Source organism: Chrysochloris asiatica, unplaced genomic scaffold, assembly GCF_000296735.1.
Source record: "Chrysochloris asiatica unplaced genomic scaffold, ChrAsi1.0 scaffold00004, whole genome shotgun sequence".
NCBI lineage: Eukaryota > Metazoa > Chordata > Mammalia > Afrosoricida > Chrysochloridae > Chrysochloris > Chrysochloris asiatica.
The window spans coordinates 224,609-248,394 of NW_006408522.1; the positions used below are offsets into that span (position 1 = coordinate 224,609).

At 48.1% G+C, this 23,786-nt stretch overlaps 1 protein-coding gene across 1 annotated transcript in view; it reads right to left on the reverse strand.

Annotated features, from left to right (window-relative positions):
* Positions 1-7,799: 7,799 nt before the first annotated feature.
* The window catches only part of MAP2K5 (mitogen-activated protein kinase kinase 5), a 349,068-nt gene continuing 333,081 nt past the window's right edge, over positions 7,800-23,786 (reverse strand). Inside the window, exon 22 of the mRNA XM_006831503.1 lies at positions 7,800-8,038. Within this exon, the coding sequence (XP_006831566.1) occupies positions 7,934-8,038 (105 nt within the window). The 3' untranslated portion in view covers positions 7,800-7,933. The remainder of the gene's footprint in view (positions 8,039-23,786) is intronic.

The following is a 23,786-nucleotide window of genomic DNA, read 5'->3' on the forward strand; positions in this document are numbered from 1 at the left end:
GCTGAGTGACTGAACTAGGCATTGAAAATCTTTTTAAAACGAATATTTTCATTACAGAAGTCCTCCATGTTCATTGCCTTACATTTAAAAATGCACAGCAGAGCAAGTTGTTCACAGGGAAACCATCAAGGCAAGCAGTCAAGTCCCTTCAGGACAAACCCCACTCCAAAACTGAAACTCAAAGGGAACACATGAGCAGGCACATAAGATTGCTGGTGACCACGTTGGTTAGCTGGTGAGTGGAAGAGGGGGAAAGGTAGCAGTGAAGACGTGGGTTGAGTTTGACCATGTTCCATAGGCTCCCATCAACCTGGAGATGAGAGAGATAGAGGAAGGACTGCTTGGTTCGAAGTGTGGTGAGACCTGGGGACTCAGGAGCCCATGGAAAAGGACATACCACAGAAGGCTGGAGCTGAGAGTGAAGCATCCAGCTGATATGACGTGAGGGGAGACACACAAGAGAACCAAACTTGCAGATAGTATCCATTTGACCTAGCCTCAATGGCTTGATGATGAGATCTCGACTAGAGGAAGACAAAAAAACAAATTTTGATAAAGTAAATACATGTAAATTGCTACAATTAGTCACTCAAAATACCAACAGAAAGGGTATACTTCACATCCAGTATCAATGCTATCCACTCTGTACACAAGGTAGATAGGGACGGGCAACTTAGACACTAGCTACCTAAAATGAGGGGGCTTATAAAAGTATGAAGTGACCGGCTTACAAGTTTTCAAGAGGGAGTTTAGTTTCAGAGTGTGTGGTGGAAGGTAGAATCCCCACTGAATAGTTTGTCATCTTGTCTAGACAGGTCTGGTGAAAGGAGATGGGGAAAAGATTCTTATGATTCAATAGTGAATAATTGTTATCATGACTAATTGCGATGGTCACAACTGTAAAGGTAGAAGTTTTATAACAAAAAGGGGGTAGTAGTTAATCTTTCAGTCCAGGAACAGAGGACTCTAGGGCCATCAAGGGAGAAGAGCATGAGTGGAATGTGGGACCCTATCCAGAGAAGCAGTGACACCAGAGATGGAAGCAGAGATGAGGACATGGAGAGACAGAACAGCTGAAGACTAAACTCATGGAAAGAGAAGGGCTGTGTGCTGGCAGCCAGGAAGCAGGCTTTCAGGATGTGCCCTTTGGTTGTTTCAATTATTATATATTCCAGAGTGTTTTTGTGCACACCCCCCAAAAAAAACACAAAAAAACATAGGGAATAGAAGCTAATAATGGAGGAGATTGTAATCATTGCAATGAAATGATGAGTGTAAAATTGATGTTCTGCCATGTAAACTATCACTTAATTCACAATAAAAACTTCACAAAGAAAAGCACAGCAGTAGAGAGGGAATTAAGAAGCCCCCACAGCCGATCAGTTCAGGGTGTGTGGATACGTTGGAAAGTATTTTGTTCCCATGGCAGGGCATCCAGGGTAGGTCATTCAAGGTCTTTGAAGCCCTGGCTGCCCCACCCTGTTCCTTATTTAACTAATATTTCAGAGCTTGTCCTTAATGCCGGACTCTGCGCTTGCCTTCCTGGACTTAGCCTAGGACAAAGTAGACAGTGTAGGAAACAGACAAAGGCAATGCAGTGAATGGGGAGTCCCAGGTGGGATGTTCCAAAAGGCCTCTTAAGGGGAACAGGGTTTCATAGAACTTTGGAGGATGAGCAGGAATTGGTCAGGAGACAAAGCGTCAGGGGAAAGGCATGTTTTAGTTATTTCGTGCTGCCACAAGTGGGTGGCTTTAATAAATAGAAATTTATTTTCTCACAGTAAGGCTGGCTATTCAGGCCATTTCTCTTTGTTGGCTCTGGGAAGAGGTCCTTGTCTCTTTACAGTTTCTCTTGTATGGAGTGCAGCCTTCCCTTTGCCTAACCTGATCTTTTTATATCTCAAAGGTTTAAAACACATGCTACACTGATATGGCCTCATTACCATAACAAAGTCCTATTATTCCCAGATGGGATTGCATCCACAGGTATAGGCATTTAGGAATTACCACATGTATTTTGGGGGGTGGGGTGGGTGGGTATTCACTGTGCCAAAGACTTGGAGGCAGAGGGCTTTGCACATTCAGTGACGGGAGCACAGAGCAGGAGACAGGGTGGGCATCACCGTGCCCCATCCTTGCAAGGGTGCTGGGGGCATTAAATGAGGCAAGTGTGAAGGTGGATTGTTGTTTCGTCTCTTATTGCAAGACAAAGTGTATTTCTTCCCTTTCTCAGAACTGAACTCATACAGACACTGCTGTGTTGGGTAACCCCCTTGCTCTTTCTGAAGCCCACCCATCGCTTCTCCCTACACCCTTGCCACCCCCAATCCATCCTCCAAAGGGGGAAAAGATACAAAGTCAATTTCTAGGAAGGACTAGCAGCGCAGCCCGACTTTCCCCAACTGGATGCTTTTAACTAAGTCTGCGGCCAGGAGAGACTTTTTATCCTTTGCAAGTTAATGCAAAGTGTTAGGGAGATAAATTAAAGATGGAGCTGCCAATGGACTGTTGAGCTCGAAGGAGGGACATTTGTCTCACTTTAGAAGGACCTGGAGGGCTCAGCCCCATCGACTCGTTCATTGTGCTGTTATCTGCCAGAGAGGTGGTGACACCACAGCATTGAGACAAACTTGAGTCTAGAAGTTTGTGCCTGCAATCTCGTGGCTTCAAAACAAGACAAATGATACCGCCAAAGGAGGAAACAAAGTCTTTTTCCGACTCTGTCCAAAGTCACAGCGAATATTTGTAGTGGCTCAGCAGGATATTTGTCATCCTGAGGACTGAACTCTGTTGGCTACAAGCCCCACCTCCCCAAACCACATTGTATTCCATTTCAGGGGCAGGACAGCCCCCTGGTTTCTGGATGCCAGTCCCACCCCATTCTGCCTGCCAAAGCAGAAAGATGGCATGACAAAGGCAGGAAGTGCCACGAAGGACTGGATGGAACCGTACCAGCAGCCAGCACCCACGGAACCACTTACTGCTTTCCTTTCAGCCCCGTCTCTTCTCCAGCCTCCTGGTCCCACATCACTGCGCCTCAGAGCTGGTATTGGCCTCCACCTCTTTCTCCTCCACACTTCCTCCTGCTCTCTCACCCCCCATAGTGGTAGCTGGGACTCCATGCTGGAGGGCCCACCTGGCCCTAAGAATAGAATCAGGACGATGTGGCTGCTTGGGGCCCTGGGAGCAGTCAGTGTTGGCTCCTTGCTCTGCTGCTCTATCACACTGTGCCCTCTGCCAGCTCACATGAGCATGGCTTCCTGTCTCATCCGGGGACTCAGGGCCCATGTCCTCGCTAAGTCACACTCACATCTCCCAGCCAGGTTCCCCGTCCTAAAAGGGACCAGACTTTGCTACAGGAAAGAAGCTCCAGTGGGCAACAGGAGGCAGCAGTGGGGGTGGAACACGTCTCTGAGGCGGCATCCTGGTCCTTTCCAGGATCCCTGGTACCATGGTAGAGTTCTGGACAGCCTCCCAGGATGGGGTTAAGTTCTGATTTCAGCCCGAGCATACAGAGACCTCCTCTGCCACAAAGATGCAGGTCTGTTCAGCTCCACACCCCCCACCCCCCACACTGGCCTGAACACTCCTAGGTATGAGTCTCAGGTTGGCGGGCCAGGTGGTACCACTTCAGACTATGTAGTCTGTCTATCTAACCACAGCTGGGGAATGAGTCTCCCCTCCATCTCGCTGCTGCATCATCTTCTAGGAGGATCACCAAAGCCCAGGAGTTCTGTAACTGGAGTGTCCAGAGTGGTGGGCTGTTGCTAAGGGGACATCCTTCCCTCCACGCCAGAACCCTGGACATGGGGACCTCATGCCCATGTGTCTGTAGAGAAGCACCTGGCTCCCAGTGTGGACGCTGCTCCAGGAACTCCTCCTTTCAGGCATTCCTGAAGGTCCGAGAAGCCTGACGCTGCGGCCCATGGGGTCTTGTCTCAGGAGGCACTGGTTAGAAAAGTTAAGTGGGTGTCACTCAAGGTTGGACAGAGAGATTGGGACAGTGAGGAGCCCTGGGGAAAGGCTGCCCCAAAGGTCTTGGGCCTGAAGCACCATCCCTTCATCCCTCCCACACCTTGGAGGCCCTTCCAAGCAGTGGGGACAGAGATGAGTCAGACTCATCCCTCCTGGCAAGGGGCTCACAGATTGAGGAGGCTTTCCCAGGGGTCTGAACCCAGAGGTGGTACTATCCCATTGGAGCCTGAAAGGAAGGAGTTGACCAGGACAGGGTGGGGGCAGTGTTTGGGCAGAGAGAAGAGCTCATTCCTGCCTCACTGAGTTCCAAAGTACTCAGCCCTCCCCTGACCTCTGAGGGATAAGGGATGGCTGAGCCCAAACAGGCCAAAGAAGGACCTGCTCTCTTTTAGGGACCACCCAGCTCCTATCTTCCCAAGACTGAGAACCACTGGGAAACTTAGACCTTGGGGATTGCCCACTCTTGACCATAAGAGAGAGGGTTAGGCTCCACAAATCACAACATTGTGACAAAACTCTTGAGTGTGTGTATGTATGTATGTGGATACACATTTTTTTGAGGTGAGGGTGTTACTTTTTTGTGATGCTCACAGGGGTCCATGTTTGAGGGGTTCTCAAACAGTAAGAACCCCTGCTCTGGAATGTCACCTCCTCCATTTCCAGACAAGGAAACTGAGGCTCATGGAGGAGCTACACTTCGTCCCAGGCCCAGGCTCTACTGCTTCCACTTGAGCAGCGTTATTTGCTGTGATGGAAGGAAGCTCAACATATGTATCTCCAGGGAGGTGGTCCAAGTGCAGATGGGGACCCCACTCCCAATGGTCCTGAGAGAGCAGAGTGTGGGAGCTTCGGTGCTAGACAGGGTAAGTGTGTGTGTGCATGTGTGTTCCTGAGGGTCAAACGGAGGCTCTGAGCTCCACACAGTGCTTGTCAGGTGACTTTGAGCAAGATAACTAGTCTATGTGCTTCAGTTTCTCCATCTGTAAAATGGGCAGAATAATAATATTTACTTCATGGGACTGTGGTGAAGATTAAACACGTTAATGGACACAGTATCTGGCATGGGGAACTGGCTCCATTTCCCCCTTCTCCTGACGTGAAGCTTGGGGGTGACCGACTTGCTAGGTATATTTTCTCAAAATAAGGGTAAGCTTTAAGTCTGGATGGTGGCAGGTACATGTTTTGGGGTGGTCAGGCTCATCTGGGGAGCCCTTGAGCTTTTCTTACTCACTGAGCATCTTGTCCTCAGAAGCCCATAAGCCATGTACCTCTTAGCTCTCTCCCACTGAACATGGGTCTGCTCACAGCTTGGGTCTCAACCAACTCTGGGTCCTCCCAGCCCTAGGGAAATGGCAGATGCTCAGCTAGGAGATGCCCACCCTGTCTGAGACCCATGACAGTTGGAGACCTGTACCACCCAGAAAAATATTTAAAAAAATATGACCACTCCCACCTACCTAGAGAAACAAAATGATGACTCATGCCCCTTTCACAGGACAATGGACTCAATGTGGGTTGCGAATCACAGCTCCACCACATTGACCTTTGAGTCAACAAATATTTATTGAGCACCTACTATGCCAGGCCTTGATCTTGGCACTAGGGACACAGTGTGAATATACAAGATCCCTGCCTTTATGCAGCTTACATTTTAATGGGGCTAGGGAGGAGACAGAAGATAAAATAAATAAGTAAAATAGGTGGCATGTCTCATAGTTACGTAGGTAACGGGGGAAGATAGCGCATTACATGAATTCCAAGGGGCAGGTGTAGGAACGCTGCTATTTGAAATCGAGTGACCAGGTCAGACTTCACAGAGATGCCATTTGAGCAAAGATCTGGGGGCTTTAAGAATGAGTCGTCTGGGTATTTGAGGGGAGAGTACACAGACCTATATTAGTTGGCAAAATACTAGTCACTAGGGACCCTGGGTGAAGGAGGCAGTTTTTTGACTGGCTGCAAGCATAAAACCCACCCAGAAGCTCCAAAGAAGAAAGTCCTTTATGGAGAATACACCACAGAGCAGAGTTTGGTTCTATAACACACAGGGCAGCCATGTATTAGAATGGACCTAACAAGAATGAGTTGATGTTTGCTTTTTCAGTAACATGTTGTTGTTGTTAGGTGCCATCAAGTCAGTACTGACTCATAGCGAGCCTATGCACAACAGAATGGCCCATTTAACAGTCCAATGCAGATGTTTCTTGGGGGCAGCACATGCCTCCATGTGATGATGCAGGGACTTAGTCTCCTTCCACCTGTGGCTCAGCCTTCCTCACCTCCCATCCAGGCATGGTCATGTAGCAAGAGGATGGAGAAAGTGGTCCTGGAAAAGGCACATCTGCTTCTTCAGATCCTTGGTCTGGAAGCAACATACCGTAATGTGCTTGAGAACACAGCCCTGGCAAATGCTGGGGGAGTTGGTAAATGTAGTCCTGGGCTAATGATAACTCTCCGTGGTGGAGGGGGAGCATGAGCCTTTGTTGGTGGCAGGTTGTCTCTATTGCAACCCTGAGGTGCCTGGCATATTACAGGACCATCTAAAAGGCCAGTTAAGTGAGTGAAGGAGTAGAGGGGTCAGAGGAATACTGGGAGGCAGATGGTATAGGGTCACGCAGGCCGTCGTTGGGTCTTTGGCTTGTGCTGTGAGCAAGCAGGGAGCCCCTGGAGGTTTCGGAGCAGGACAGAGACATGATCTGCCTTCTGTTTAAACCAGCGCCCTCTAGCTGCTGGGTGGAGAATAGGCTGCAGGTGGCAGGGAGCCTGCTGGGAGGCTGTTGTGTTGATTCTGGTGAGAGCTGACAGTGGCTGGGCCCAGGGCAGCAAGCGGTGGAATCAGTATATTCTGAAGTCCAGAACAGGATTTCCCGGCAGGTTGGATGTGGGGTATGAGAAAGGGGTCCTAGCATTTTGGCTGGGGAAAAGTGGTGGGAGGAGGCTCTGAGCGTGTGTGTGGATCAGGAGTTTGCTTCTTGATGTGATGAGCAGCTACTTAGACCTCCAGGTATACGCTGCAGCCTCTTTGAGCCTCAGATCCTGGCTTGTGAAGTGGGGGAACCACACTTACCTGGGAGTAGTTACAGGATTGCCTGAGATGGCTCTGGATGGCATGAGGTGAGAGACCTTTGGTGGGTGTGGGGTCGAGGGCACTAAGAGGCAGCTTACTGTGGGGAGGAGCTGGTGGCAGGGTGGCAGGGTGGGTAGGTTGGTAGAAGAAGGACCTCATTGACTGGGACGTTTTTCAAACTCCACGGCTCCTACTCCCTCCCCACTTTCACCAAGTGGATCAGAACATCTGCCATCAGAGTCAGGTTAGCTCCAGGAACTACCAGTCCTCAGGGGTTCAGGGCAGACAAACAGTTGAGAAACACAGCTTCTGCAAGTCCCGAGATCCAGGCTGTAGTCCCACTCCACAAGTCTTCTCTGAGACCTAGTTTGGAGAATCTTCAGGCCTTGGTTTTCCATCTTGAAGATGGGCTGGGGAGGGGGATCAGGCAGGTGTCTGGGGAAAGGAGGGATTCTCTTCCTCCTCCCACCCTGGGTAGGCAACTGACTGACTGCATCAGGCAACCCTTGTGGTGGGAGGTGCCACAAAGCAGGAATACTTTATTCTCCTCAGCTGAGACTGACAGGGCCCGACCCTTACAAATAAAAGGGTTAGGGACACAGAAGTAGGGAGCCTCCACTCTCTCTGCCCCATCCTTTCACCCACCCTGCCTAGGCCAGTGCCTCAGAGTGGAGGGGTGAAGGTTTGCCTGGGTGAGGGCTAGCTTCCACTGAGGGCACCCCAGGCACGGCCCAGGTATGAGGGATGGAGCCACCTTCTGACAGAGTCCATGTCGAGAGCAGGGAAGCCAGGGTGCCAGCAAAGCTCTTCTGGTGCAGCAGATGGAGGGAGGGGTGACAGGTGAGGCTGTATCTTCATCACCAGTCCGGGGCTTTCAGTGCCCATGAGGTCTCACGAGGGCCCCTGCTGGCTCCGTCTCTCCTCCAGTGCCCTGCACACCCACATGGATACCACAGTGGTGTTCCCGTCGTTGAACTGCACGATGAACGGGTGGCCCTGCAGGGAAGAGGAGCAGGCTGAGACAGGTGGTCCCCAGACTTACACATCACCACCCTTCCCAAGGCCTGATCTCACCCCAGATGGCATGTTGTTCTCCGAATAGCTCTGTGAGAGGGAGCTATCACCCTATTTCAGCTCAGATACCCGAGACCTGAAGCAGGGCTGGGACACACCTGTCTCTGGCTGGGTGGAAGACAGTCCTCAGTGTCTGGAGCACTCGTTAACACAGCTCAGATTCTGCCTGGTGCTCTGCTGCCTTGCCTGACTGTACCTGAAGGTGGGGCCTGAGGATGTCCCCATCTGTTCCCTCCTTGCACAGCGTCCCCACACTCCTGGCTGGACTTTCCAGTCCAATGGCTGTCCCCTGTGCTGCTGACTTTCCAGTCCAATGGCTGTCCAGAGACCACAGACTCATCTCGTCAGAAGCTATGTTGACTCCTTTGTCTAAAGTGCTCCCATAAATAAATCACCATCTCAGAGTGGAGGGAAGGCCAATATGTCAAGGGAGGAGGAACGTGCAGGTTCCTGGTGAGATGTTGGGGCTGGGGCTAGTCTTGGGAGGAGTTAGTACTGTGTTCTGGCGACCTGTCTCCAGGTCAGGTTCTATGTAGCCACTTGTCTCCCTGCTGACCTGCAGGCCCCCTGAGAATTCCCAGGGGAGGTCGGGAGAAAGCAGGGGCTGGCGACAAGTCAAAGGTGAGAGGGACACAGAAAAGTCTTCCATGCTTCCCAACCCCCACCCCCAAGTGGTCTCTTTGCTAGGCTAGGGATCTATACCTGGTAACTTCCTCTCTACCCAAAACCAAGCATAGGAAACAGCGAGATCTTGAGAGCCACAGTGTGCCTAAAGCCCTGAGCAGGGTGGGCGAGAGCACACAGCTCCTCCTCTCCCAACCTTTGTTCCCCCTGGCCTGGGCTTCTACCTGCTTTTCCAATATATCTCGCCTTGACCCGGACCCCTGGGACCGACTATACAAAGGTATCTGGAAGGTGGCTGCCTCTAATGAGCTCATCACATTTGTTTTATATTACAACTGGGAGGGATGTGGGCCCAGGGCACCCCAACGCTGGAGGGAATGTGTGGGAGCAGTCAAGGCTTGACCTGAGGCAGGGAGAGGGGTCTGTGTGGCCCAACTGAACCTCAATGTCTCCAGGGGTAGGAAGAAGCAATGTCCAGCTCTCTTGTCCTGGGTTGGCACTTTGTCTCTGTATCCAGCCAACCCAGTCCAAAAGGAGAACCATCCCGGGAACACCCTGCCTGGTTCTAACTCTGAGGCAAGGAACCATGTCAATCAGAGGTCAGGGAGGGAGGAAACTCAGCTTGGAGAGAGGAGAGTCAAGGGCACCACACAGAGGGAAGGGAGACTCACCAAGGGGCGAGGCCTGAGCCCACCTGCATACCTCCTGGACAGGCCATGGCACTCTGAGGGGGCTCCCAACACACCTATGGGGCCCCGAGGGAGGAGAGGCTGTTGTAGACAGTGGCTGGGGAAGAGGGTGGAGGCCAGGCTGGGTGCGGGACAGAGGCAGGAAAGGCCCACATGCTCTCCCCCATATCTGCCCACCCTAGGCCTGCTTTCCCAGATGGCCTTCTGGATACAGAATTCTTCCCCAAGTGAGTGTGCACAGTTCCTTTTGACGAGGCTCAGGAGAGGTGACCCCTTGCCCTTATGAGGAACAAAGGCAGAAGCTGTCCTCAGGAGCCAGTGGCCCCTCCCCCCAAGCCTGGGGTAACACAGTGTCACTTTCCCAGAATGCCGGGTGACTTTGGGGCCCATATGCTCCATTTCTGTTATCATCTGCTCAGGAGCAAGCAGAGCGGAACTGCGGAGGGGAGAGGGGAGACATTCCTCTAGTCTGCGGAAGGCTGCCTGCGGCCCTGCAGGAGTGGGGAGGACAGGGCTGCTTCTTACTCTCAGGTTTAGGGGACACTCTGGATCTAGTTGTGCCCCTTGTTGGCTGGGCTGCGACTCCCAATGCCTGCCTAATGTGGATGAAGCCTGGTGTGTCCCTGATGTTTTCTACCGCCATTTGGGACAGCAACCGGACAAGTGGGTTTGGGACAGCAACCGGACAAGTGGGTTTGTCCCCCCAACCTCTGAGTGTATACTGAGAGGGAGAGATGAGAGGGGGACAGCAGAGGGAGGCAGAGATGGGAAGACTGTGACATGGGAACTTGGGAGCTGCCAACTGTCATGGACCACCATGAAACGTCAAAACGTCGAGGTGCTGCACAGGAGGAAGGGCTGGTTGCTAAGTACCATTGAGTAGGTTCCCATTCATATCAACCCTGTGTAGGGTTTCCGAAGAGCAGCTGATGAGTTTGAACTACTGAACTTGCGGTTCAAAGTGACCTTGTGGTCTAGTGTTTATCCTACAGTGCCACACCAGGACTCTATTTAGGCCTGGCAGCAGCTCTACCTGCGGTTCCACATGATGCCCCACAGCATGGCAGAAACCCACTCTGTGATCGCGCTCAACTGGGCTGGTTTCTGGTGATTTGCAACCAAAGAAGCACTAACTCTAGGTGGCCTCACTTTACAGACGAGGAACAGGGGCAGCATGGATATCATCCTTGATCGGTGTAACCCTCCACAGCTGGGACTAGAACACAAAGCCCACCGTCCTATCCTCTCTCAGGCAGAACTGGAGTGGATGGGGAGTGGGGGTGGGGACCAACATCCAGATTGCAACCCCTCTTGCCTTACTTCTACCACGGTGATTCAGGCTGCCCAGAGACTGCACACTGTAAGTCCAAACCCTCCCGGGACCTGGTCCTTATCGGTACCACCCTTTGACTGGTTACTTCGATTTGACCCCACCTTCCCCATCAGCTGTGTGTGGGAAGCAGGCTTCTCTGTGAGTCAAACTTCCCCTGCCCTTCAGGGGTGTCCTGGACCTTCCCCTCCTGGAGCTGAACTTTCTCCCTCCCTGTACCTCTGTTCTGTGCAGCTCTGAGTCAGAACCAGGCAGGGTGCTCCTGGAATGGCTCTCCTTGCCTGAGTTGGCAAGACTGGGTAAGGGGACAAAGGATGAACTCAGGGTGAGGGAGCCTAGATGCTTTCTTCCTGTCCCCTGAGATGCCTCACTCCGAAGATACTGAAGTTCAGAGAGGGGAAGTGATTAGTGTAGGTGCTGGGATGGGGCTCAGGTCTTTTGGTTTTTACTTTGGGGTGTTCTCAGGGCTGGCCTGACTCCCCTCTGACTCTGGAGGGTGCTATTGTCTCCTCCTCCCTAGATTACACCTGGTGCTCCTCCAGGTCTGTGGCGTGACACTGCAGGTACATCTCCCAGGTCTAATGAGAAAACGAACTCCATCAGATTGACACGTCATGAAAGTCACTTGGCCACCCTGAGGTGTCTGAAGTTCTAGAAGCTCCAAACAGGCCTGAGCAGATGTGGGCACAGCCAGGCTCCCTGGAGACAGTAACGGCATACCAAATCATACTAACCCTGAGCCTAGCAACCATGGATGAGTGCTGTGTGCCAGGCACTGACATGGGTGGTATCCCAATTACCCCACGGAGTTTCATGCTCACATACATATTGCCTTCATCCCCACTTCTCAGGTGAGGAAACTGACATAGAGATGGGAACTTGTTGAAGGTCATCCATGCGCAGTTGGGTTGAAACCAAGCACAGGTCTTCTCACGAACATGATCAGAGTGCCGACCTGAAGGCCCTTCACAGGGACTCCATGAGGGTGGGGCTGCAGGTGGTCCCTTCTCTGTACCAGATGGAACATAGACCCCTCCATGCAGAGGGTCTGACAAACTCTTGCAGTCCCATTTTGCTACAAGGAACAATGGCAACACCAAATAGTGTCTCCCTGAAGCCAGGCAACTGGCTTACTATTGTCAAGAGCATCCTTCCAGTCAGTGTGGCTACCCCCAACCCAGGCCTCCGCCCCCCACGCAGAGCATGTTAGCAACCATATCTGCAGGGGATGGCAGGGTACGTGCCAGTCTGGAGCTAATGCACAACCTCGCTGGCCTCATCACCAGGCAGTGGGAGCCACGTTCATTTCCTGGAATCTCCCAGGGCCAACTGCAGCAATTAAACCGACGAGGGTTGAAGTATTATGGCCCACAGACTTCACCACAGAAGATGGAGACATAATGAAAGGAAAAGGATGGGACTGCAAGAGGTAGGATGGCTCCAAAAGTGGGACAGGGAGGGGTGTGAGGGATGTGCCAGCAACTACCCCGTGCAGAAACCCTCCTCCCATCGCCATGGCCAACGGGGATGTGGTGAAATTGTGGGGGCCAGATGAAGGGCTTTGTTGGAAACGAAATCACTTATGGAGAGGAGTGCAGATGTTTAGTCCACCCCCTCCTCCACCTGGCATGCGCTTCCTAAGTTTTCCTAGATTTGCTTCGACCTCTGGAATAATGTCTCCAGTTCTTGTCCACTCATTTCATGCACGACTTGGAGGTGGATAGGTGCTGTGTGGACTGACCAGTGACACCTCACTGTCTGCCCTTAGCTGGACATTCGGGTTTACTTCCTAATATAAGTTTATCTTCTCTTCACACAGCTTCCCGAGGACATTACATTATCTGAACAGTTTCTAACTTTTTGCTGTGGCTGCTAGGTCTAGTGAAGGAGCTCTGGTAGCGTAGTGGTTACGAATCGGGCTGCGAACCTAAAGGTCAGCGGTTCGAAACTACCAGCCGCTCCGCGGGAGAAAGATAAGGCTTTCTACTCCCGTAAGGACTTACACCCTCGGAAACCCTGTACAGGGTCGCTATGGGTCGGAACCGACTCGACGGCACTTAACAACAACAACAACAACAACAACAGCTAGGTCTAGTGTAATGGTTAGCTGCACGTAGTGGGCCCTCAGTTAGTTAATGCCTCTGGCATGAAAAAGCGATACCTTTATTTTATAAAGGAGCTTCTGGGTGGCTTAAATGGTAATCAGCTGAAAGCCTGGAAATTCAGACTCCCCCAGAGGTGCCTCAGAAGTAAAGCCTGGTGATCTGCTTTTGAGAGGTCACAGCCTTGAAAACCCCCGTTCTACTCTGCATGCCTGGGGTTGCCATGAGTCAGAATCATCTCACGGGCAACAATACTTGGTTGTGTCTGCACCTATTCATCAAGTGGAGTCCTGGTGTGGCGCTTTGTGTTAATGCGCTGGACTGCAAAGTCAGTTTGAACTGCAAGGTCAGTGGTTCAAGCTCACCAGCTATGCCTTGGAAACCCTATACAGGGTTGCTATGGGTTGGAACTGACTCAACGGCACTTAACAACACCATTAATCAAATGCGATCACTGGCAGAATGTCTTACACTGTACACTGCCCTCTGCAACACTTTTTATAGGTTTGTTGTTGTTAAGTGCTGTCGAGTCATTTCCGACCCATAGCAACCCTGTATAGGGTTTTCAAGGAGCAGCTAGTGAGCTTGAACCACCAACCTTGTGGTTCAAAGCGACTTTGCAGTCCAGCACATTAGCCCACAGCATCACACCAAGACTTTATAGGTTTACTCCCCAGTTTTTAGATAAAGGAAACCACGACCCTAAGCACCTTGATGATATAGACAAGGTCATAGAACTGGAAAGTGGCACTCGGGATTTAAGGTTAGGACACAGAAGTTTATGTGCTTGACCACGACAGCACATTGCTATCTGTCTAGTGGCTCTCCCCAAGACCAGGCCCAGTGAGTTTCACATTCTTATAGTTTGAAAAAGGTCTGTCTTACACACTGAAGATGCTAACAAGCAATTTTTAACCAGCAAATGAAATTGTTGTTGAGTACTATGGAGTCAGTTCCAACTCATAGTGACCATGCACAGGGTTTCTGAGGCTGCAAATCTTTACAGGAACAGAAAGCCTCATCTTTCTCCTGCAGAACAGCTGGTAGTTTCGAACTGCCGAACTTGAGGCTAGCAGCCTGATTCGTAACCACTACGCTACCAGTGTGGCTCTATGGACTAATGTGTCAGGCTGCAAAGTCATTTGAACTGCAAGGTCGGTGGTTCAAGCACACTAGCTGCTCCTTGGAAACCTGATACAGGGTCGCTATGGGTTGGAATCAACTTGACGGCACTTAACAACAACAAAAAACTGAAATTAGGGAGATTAAAAAGCCTGCATACTCATTTCTTCTCTGTTCAAATAATTTAAGACTCTGAGCATTTTACAGATGAAGAAACTAAAATACAGAGAGATTAAGGAAGTAGTTCAGAGCCATAGAGCTGATGAGGCGCTGTAGGATAAGCACTGCACCGCAGAGTTGGTTTGAATTCAAGGTTGGCAGTTCAAACTCACCAGCCGCTCGTTGGAACCAACTCAATGGTACTTAACAACATCCCAGTCCCAAGCTTTCATCATTATTGTGCGGTTCTTTCTCCCCAGTGCCGAGTGGGAGAACTTACAGAAGTACCTGCTTTGGAATAAGAGCTGACTGTCTATCTGCTAACCCCAGCTTCTCTGGTTTCTGTTCTTTCTCAAGTGCTAGACTCCAGAGTAATCAGGAAGACTGAGGCTTGACCTAGAAGAAGTTTCCCAGAGCTATAGAAACCAGGCCCGCTAGGCATAAGCAGAAAGAATGAGAAGAGGATGCCCATCAACCTAAGATCTGCCTCTATCATGCCCTCTCCCCACTGATGCCTAACACTAGACTGTAAGCCACTTGAGGGCAAGACACTGATAATCACAGGGTGATTGTTAAGTTATGATGCTTCCCCAGTATGTTCAGGCTGAGATACAGCAAGGGCAGGTCTACAAATGGAGGATTTTCAGGACCATAGGCCCATCCTCCCTCATGGTAAACTGCAGACCACCAGGTCCTTTCTCTCCCATCAAAGATGCTGTGTGGGGGAGAGTGCCAAGGACCCAAGAACCTATGTGAGCCAGGAAGCCTGGCCCACTTAGCTCCCAACCAAGCTCAACTGGTAAATGGCCCAACAAGCATCTCCATTGAGCTAGCCGGGGCAGTCCTGCCAACTAGGAGGTGCCTGGAGAAGGGGGTGTGAGAGTCTGAAGGGCCCCAAATGCCAACTTTCTGCTCATCACTTCCCCTTCCCTTGCTGGACCTTTGAGCCTTGCTTGCAGGCTCTCTGCATCTCCTTTTTGGATTTCAGCCTTCTGGGCAGGGTGACCTGATAGTGAGTAGACAACAATTGGGAGCTGCTAATCGCAAATCAGCAATCAGAATCTATCAGCTATTCTGCAGGAGAAAGGTGAGGCTTTCTGCTCTGGTAAAGATTCACAGTCTCAGAAACCCTATACGGGGTTGCTATGACTCGGAATTGACTCTGTGACACATCCTCACCACCACCACCACTAGGAAGGGTGACAGTAATAAGTGAGTAGTGGCTGGGACCTCAGACATCAATGAAGCCATGTCTGTGAGGTGTAGTGTGTGTGTGTGTGTACACTGGTGGTGGGGGGATGGCCTACAAATGTTTGATTCAAATTCTGTGAAGATCTTAACTCTGTCAAGAAACTGAACTAAAAATAATATATATATATATATTAAGCCATGTTCAACTGTAAAAGTTAGCATCGGTATTACGCATTGCGATGTTAAACTTATTTCTGACAACTGGAACCACGTCACTTGGCCTGTTAGAGCTCAGTATACAATTCAGTTTCTTACACATGGACTTAAAGCTGCTGTTGTAATGACGGGTCATCTGAAAAAACTCAGTCCACTTAAAGTTGTTTATGTGAGTTCAAAACCAGAGCCCAGGTGCCCGGAACCCCATCAAATGCTGGGCCAGAGCACGCCACCCCCCGGACCCCACCTGGCCCAGTGGACAACCATGCGGGAGGTGTGGATGGGTCAGACTCTCTCGGCTCCTGTCGATGGTGTCTTTGTGTCTTGTCAGTTTGGAATACCTCTTGTGACTTTCCTACGAACAACTGGCAGTTACTGGCAGTGATCAAACACTGAAATAAAACTTTTCTGTTTTCTTTTTAAAGTGTCTGCACCAATTTAACAGATGTCAGAGAGGAAAAGGCCAGGTGAGCTAGCCAAGCAGCAGGTGAGTCAGAGCTTTCTTGACTCTGTGCTATTGACACCAAGTACAGAAACACACGGAGTGCTGACATAGATGTAAGATTGAAACTTTCACCCATGGTCTAGCTCTCAGATTGTGTGTCCTTCAAGGGAGTCTCATGGATGACTGGTGTGTCGCTGTGGGTTAATGTGCTGGACTGCAAAGTCGGTTTGAACTACAAGGTTGGTGGTTCAAGCTTACCAGCCGCTCCTCAGAAATCTTACACAGGGTTGCTATGAGTCAGAACTAACTCAACGGCACTTAAAAACACCACCAAACAATAAACACTTGGAATGTGATGGCTCTCAGTAGGATAAACACTGGACTGTGGACCACAACATTGGCAGTTGGAACCCATCAACCACTCCTCAGGAGAATGAGACTTTCTGCTTCTGCAAAGATTTACAACCTCAGAAACACTATATAGGGTCACTATGAGTCAGTACCGACTCAATAGCACCTAACAACAACAATGAATACCAACACATTTTTTACCAAAAAATATATATTTTTCAATTTGAACACTGAGGTTCTGCCTACAATTTTATATAATAAAAAGTGTTCCACTGTTAGTTTCAAAATTACCCATCTAATCCCTCTTACCCAGGAGGAAACTTTAGATTAGAGATGCTCAATGATTTGTGGAAGGACACACAGCAGATGTCCAATGTCTGTTAACTTGCTGACAAGTAGCAGGGCTCCGGGCAGCCTTTATAATATTAATTACACGAGGTAATAAATCATAATTCTCCCTGGGGGCCAATTCTTCCTTCCAGGCTGGGTGTGTATCAGCAGGAGGTAGTCAGTGGAGGCAATGGCTGGGATGGAGGCTGGGGGTGCAGTGGGGACGGGCTGTGAGGGACTCAGCAGGGAGAGGCTGAGGCATCTCAACAAGACTTCTCTCCTGGGCAAGGGGCCTTGGACAGTTGGCAAGTCTTCTCCTGACCATCCCTCTGGGTGTGAAGGCTTAGGGAGAGCCCCAATTGCTTCACCTACAAAAGAGACGACATTGACGGATTCCTATTTCCCTGGCTTCATCTTTCTGTGTGGAGGAGCTGTGGTCACTGTAACGCCCCGGACTCCTCTCCCCAGGATGGGGTGGCCATGCTGGGAGGAGTAAAGGACTCAGTCCCCTCAGCTCTGTCCGTGGGTCTACTGCCTCTGGTCAGCTTCCATGGCAGACCTAGCTGTGGTTCTCCTCTGACTGTGGCTTGGCCCCTAATTTCTCAGGAAGGTCACTGGGACCATCCACATAAGCACATCCATCAATCCAGACTTTTATAAAGGTCAAGTTGACATGGTACCCCCATTTCCTGAGTCTTATTTCTCAGCCAGTTTTGGTATTTGTTGACCTCCTCATATCCACCGAATACCACCTGCTTTCTCTTCCTCTCAGCTGGGTTGTGAGGACACTGGTTACTTGTGAGGATGGCCATTATTCCTCCATGTAGAATATGGCCCTAGGGTTATGCATTTGGGGGTGAAACAAAGAGCTGAGAGAGTGAGTCTTGTCTTTGTACAGACAACATGATGACTACTTGTCTACCCAGCCCAACGTAGCTAGGCCAATGCCATGGATGCAGAGCTTCCAGATGTGAGCCATTTGTTCTTAAAAGGGGCTTTCTTAGCCTCTGATTTCTAAAGCTTTTCCATGGCTGGGGGTAAGGGAGTTTCCTTCTAGCCTTTCATTCTCTTTTAAGACCTCAGAAATGGTTTGTAGTGGTGATACGCCATTTCAATCAATCTTTGCCAGTTTATTCTTCACAATAGCTACAGAAATAGATGTTTTCCTCCAAATAGTCAACTATTAACAGCAAGCTGCCTTCCTTTAGTCAAGGCAGACTGTACATTGCTACCTAAGGGGGTCAGGGAGTGCTCTACCTTCCCTCCAGGCTGACATATGTGTTCCTACATGGAGTAATGGGTCAGCAAGCGGCCCATCGAGAGAACACTATGTTTCCAGAGGGCTCCATGAGCCATTCTAGGGCTATGCTGAGGGGATAAGCATGGTGGATGCTGAAACTCTTGAGTTGGGGTTTGAGGGAGCTTACCCAGATGTGGTGCTGCTAGACCATTTAAGGGGAGACTGTGGGAGCTGCCCCTGGTATGGCCTCAGATGGGAATGGTTGGGACTGTGGGAAGCAAGACTGTTTTGAACTAGGTAGATGCTCCAAGGAATCAGGATTCGAGGGTGCTAGAGAGAAACTGGAAGCTTTGTTCTAGATCAAGGGTGGGGGCCATCTGGCCAATGGGCCATATGTTGTGGTTGTTAAGTGCTGTGGAGTCCTTCAGACCCATAGTGACCCTGAACAGGGTTTCCGAGGCTGTAAATCTTTACGGGAGCAGAAAGTCTCATCTTTCTCCTGTGGAGCAGATGGTAGTTTTGAACTGCTGACCTTGCAGTTCACAGCCCGATTCGTAACCACTACGCTACCAGAGCTCCTTATGGGCCATATAGGGCCCGTGAAATCATCTGGTCTGGCTCTGCCAAGGAAACCGCAGTTCCAGTCATCACATTTGTTATTGTTGTTAAGTGCCATCGAGTGGATCCTGACCCATAGTGACCCTATATAGCGAGGAGTGGCTGGTGAGCTTGAACCGCAACCTTGCAGTGCGAATGGCTTTGCAGTCTGGCACATTAACAACCCACAGCGCCAAACCAGGCCTCCAGCCATCACATTAGGGATGAGTTAATTAAATGTTGGACTAAATACAGTGGCTAATTTTTAAGTTGATGTTATAAATATCCAAATGGCCCTTGGCAGAATAAAGGTTCTTCATCCCTGCTCTAGATAATGCTGAAGACCTGTGCCCAAGAAGCTGATGCTGTAGCAAGTCCAAGAAGTGAGCGTGGGGCCAGTTACAGGTGTCTGGATGTTGAAGGGTTGTCTTCTGGTGGGATGGCTGTGTGGTAATGGAGGTTTAAAGACATAGTATCAGGAGGATGGAAATCATACTGTTCTCTTTTTCCCTTTCTTCTTGAGTTTTGAGATTTCTTTACTTCTTGGCTGTGTGGATGTGTGCATAGAACTGTGATTCTGATGGTGAGGGAATGAAGAGTTCTGACAAAATGAGAGACTAGGGTATCCTGAATGCTTTTCCTCTACAAGTTCCTAGACATGCTAGATGAAATAGAATGATTTTGAAAAGAGCATAGTTGAACTCATAAGAAAGAAAGGAAAAGTTTCAGGTGCTAAAACCCAGAATTAGAAGTGTGTGAGTGGAGACCCTGTAGCTCTCAGGGGAGCTAGTGGTTTCAGGAATATTCGGAGAGATTTGAGGGAGAGAACGCTGGGAAGAAAACTGAGCCATGTACAGAGTCTTAACAAATACCAAAGATCAGACAACAACAAAGACCAGATTCTCGGACCATAGTGCATTAAAAGCTATAAAAAGATACTAAAACACCTCAGAATGTTTGGAAATAAATATTTCCAAATAACTCAGTCAAAAAAGAAATCCTAATTGAAATAGGAAACTTCAGTACTTAGAACTCAATGATAATGAAAACACAACCTAAAAAATATCTATTGGATGCAGCTAAAGGGAGACTTACAAGCCAATTTATAGCTTTACATGTTTAATAATGGAAGTCCTGGTGTGGTGCTGTGGGTTAGTGCGCTGGACTGCAAGGTTGGTTTAAATGCAAGGTCGGTGGTTCAAGCTTACCAGCTGCTCCTCAGAAACCCTATACAGGATCACTATGAGCCACAAATGACTCGACGGCACTTAACAACATGTATATAATGGGAGGGGAGAAGGCTGGAAATCTATGAGCTAAATGTCTGATTCAAGAAATATAAAAAGAACAAAGAATAAGTAAAAAGAGTTAAGAAAACATATTGTTAAGTGTCATCAAGTCACTTCTAGGGTTTCCAAGGAACAGCTGGTAAGTTTGACCCACTGACCTTGTGGTTCAAATAAGACAGCTAATAATAATGATAAGAACACATAGGAATTAAACCAGAAGATAAAACACTACTGAGCGCCTTTGAATTGGTTCCAACTCATAGCAGCCCTGTATAAGGTTCCGAGACTTTTCCAATCTTTGCAGGAGCAGAAAGCCTCAGCTGTCTCCCGCGGAGTGACTGGTGGGCTCAGATTGCTGAACTTGGGGTCTGCAGTCCAGTGCTTATCCTATGGAGCCATCACACTTAAAAAAGATAGCATGGAGATTGTCAATTCAACACTGGTCGTTTTAATTATTATTTTATAAAGACTTCAGACAGATTGGTAAAGGAAAGAGAAGACACAGGTAAACACAACTAGGAATGAAAAGATCTATAACCACAAATACGGCCAAACTGTAAAGCTAATAAGGGTGTATCTTACTGCACCAACATATCCTAAAAAGCTGACTCAGCAATGGAGAGCTAGCTAGTGATGCCAAAGTGGAAGTGGAGAGGGCGATAATGGCAGTGACAGACAGGCAGGTCACAGGTGGAGAGCTTTGCTATCAAACTTTCCTAAGCACGTCACATCTTATTTCAAGGAGCATCCAATTAAGTAGAGGGTGCTACTCCTTAAACTCTACTTTAGAAATAGTGGTTCTAGTTTCATGCTGCTGTTGCATCGGTTCTGGAATACTGACCCCGTCTAGGGTTTCTGAGGAGTGGCTGGTGGGTTTGAACCGTTTACCTTGTAGTTCAAACCAAACTTCTCTGGTACATTATCCTGCAAACCTTTCACACAAACACTAAAGCTCAAGTGGGAGTTTTTTTGTTTTGTTTTTTTCCATTTTGTCAAATCAACCAGGTACAAAAAACACAGAGAAGATAAAAAGATGGCACAAGATACCACATTGTGGGTAAATAATTCTAAACTCAGAACTATCTTTTTTGCTGTTTTCAGCTATGATACCCCAGAGTTGATCCTCACCTCACTCATCTCAATGGTACAAGCTATTGATGGGGGAAGAGAAGGAAGCCCAAGGCTGGCTGGGCAGCTCCTATGGAAAATTTGAAATAAGAACGTAATAAAGGCCAAAGCCCCCAGACCTAGTCTATAAAATACAGGATGCATATTACCAGTTACTCTATAGTTTCCACTCTTAGCAACCCATCGTTTGCATTTGAAACTGTAGCCTCCTTTGTGTTTTTTTTTTTTCCCAAAAAGGAAAATCCACAAAGAGGAAGCAAACCATTAGAAAATTCTGATCATTTTGTGTCCCAGCAGCAAATACAATCATTAATAGAACCCACTTTTTGCCTTGAGCAATATTTTCTAAAACAAAACACAAAGAACCTGTGGTACTTAACTATTCTGTTATTGATTTACTGTGGTTTGCAAGGTAATGTTGAAGAAAATTAAATGTACAGAAGCTTGAAATGCGTTTTCTGTGGCGGTGGCTGGTGTGATCTGTGTTTTCGAAGGCGGTGTCATTGGTCATGCTCGCGATGAATGACTCAGAGAGCATACTTTATCTGGTTACAAATAAGTTGGCTGCCTTCCCTGCACAGCCAGGGAAACCACAGAGCATTTTTACTGTTAAAAAGGACAAAATTATTTTATTATAAGCTTCTTTCTACTGGTGGTTGTTAAGTGTTGTTGAGTTGGTTCTGACCCATAGCGAAACTGTATAGGGTTTCCGAGAAGCAGCTGGTGGTTTGAACCATCGACCTTGTGGTTCAAACTGACTTTGCAGTCCAGCATTAGCCACAGCGTCATAGGGCTTTGTTTAATAGAGGACTTTAATTCAATAAAATTCACTACAGGTGCATTAGGAGACTTCTATGAGCAGGCTCTAATCTGGTCTGTAGAGCTTAAGGGCTTTCCTTGACACGTTCACGGCTATTTGGTTTCCTCAGAAAAACAAACAAAAAACCCTCAACAATTTGAAGCCTTCCGTGATCACTGATTAAAGGGCAAAATGATCACATTGTTTCAAACTTGGTCATTCATATGAAACATTATCAAGTAGTATGTTTTACAGGGTCGCTATGGGTCAGAACCAACTCAATGGCCCATAACGACAACACCATATTTCCTGTTTAGTGACACAGCCTACTTCCCTAATCTAAAGGCACCCTATCTGTAGATCACTAATTTGACACTTTTATAGAAAGCTGAAGGAGCCCTGGAGTCTTGTTATGGCGCTGTAGGGTAAGCACTGGACCACAAGGTTGGTTTGAACTGCAAGGTTGGCAGTTCGAACTCACCAGCTGCTCCTTGGAAACCTTATACAGGGTCTCTAAGAGTCGGAACCAACTCAATGGCACTTAACAACAACAATGACACCATCAACAAAGGAGCCCTGATGGTGCAGTTGTCTAAGCATTGGACTGCTAACCACAAAGTCAGTGGTTTGAACCCAACAGGTGCCCCTGGGAAAGAAATGAGATTGTGTCTGTAAAGATTTACAGTCTTGGAATTCCTTTGAGACAATTCTGTTCTGTCTCATAGAGTTGTAAACTCAAGCCAGTGCTATGGAACCGATTCTGAGTAATATTGACCTAGAGTCAGAACTGACTAGATGGCACTTAGGGACAATAACAACAGCAAAGGGTAGAGCAGAACTGCTCCCAGTGGTTTCTGAGGCTGTGAATCTTTACAGGAGCAGACAGCCTCAGCCTTCTCCTGAGGAGTGGCTGGTGGGTTTGAACCATGGACCTTGTGGCTTGCAGCCCAGCACTTAACCAACTGCAGTGAACATATAATAATATAAGGCTAAGAATCTTGGAGTTAAACCAACAAACAAAAAGCTTTTAAGGCCAAAGGAAATATTTTCATATCCATACACTGAAACTTGAATACTTCAGCTAGTCCTTCAAGCCTTTATTCAAGCCAATTTTCTTGTATTTTAGCCGTAATTCTAGCAAGATTAACTATTTGGTTTTCTAATCTAAACCACAAAAGAAACTGTCAACTAGAAGAGGAAGGAGGGAAAGGATGTTAGAGAGGGACAAGAACAGGTAAGAAGTGACAGCTATTAGCAAAACCAACAACAAAGAGCCCTACATCAATACCAGGAGCCATTACTGTAACTGTTGTTAAGAGCTGTTGAGTCAGTTCCAACTCATAGCGACCCGGTCTAGGGTTCCAGAGGAGTGGCTGGTGAGTTTGAACCACCAACTGTATGGTTCAAACTGACTTTGTGGTCCAGTGCTTATCCTGCAACACTACACTAGGATTTCACTGCTGTAACAGGATTCAACAAGTAAGCATCACCTAAGTGATATCCTAAAGTTATTATTATTTAAAAAAAAGTTAAATCCTGATGCATATATATGGATAGGGCATACTTTTAAGAAGACCTTTAAAGAAAAAAAAAAAAAGTTTTGAACTGATTCAGTATAATATATAGAATCAATTCACAATTCTAGATGTAGGGTAAAATCACTTTACAGTTAAAAAGTTCTAGATGTTTGAATATCTTTTGTGTGTTTATTCCAAGGCCTGATTGTTACTTTTCTAAGTATTTTAAATGAGCTTCATCTTGATGAGAAAATACCAACTTCAGCTCTTTCTTCCTCAGAGTGATAGTGTATGTACCCTTTTTTTTGTGTGTGTGTTAAGAAGAAATATTTATGCATATTCACCAACCTTCTGTACTTTGCTTCCAATATCTAGTAGTGAGGATATCAAGACCACAATAGTCACTCAGATCTCTTATCTGTAACTTTTCTTTCTTAAGTTTTGACTTTATACAGGATAAGTTTCAGTTGCCCGAAAAATGTCCTCATGTGAAAAGCTCATTCTCCAATGATGTTGAACAAAAGAGCTGCTGCCACAATGA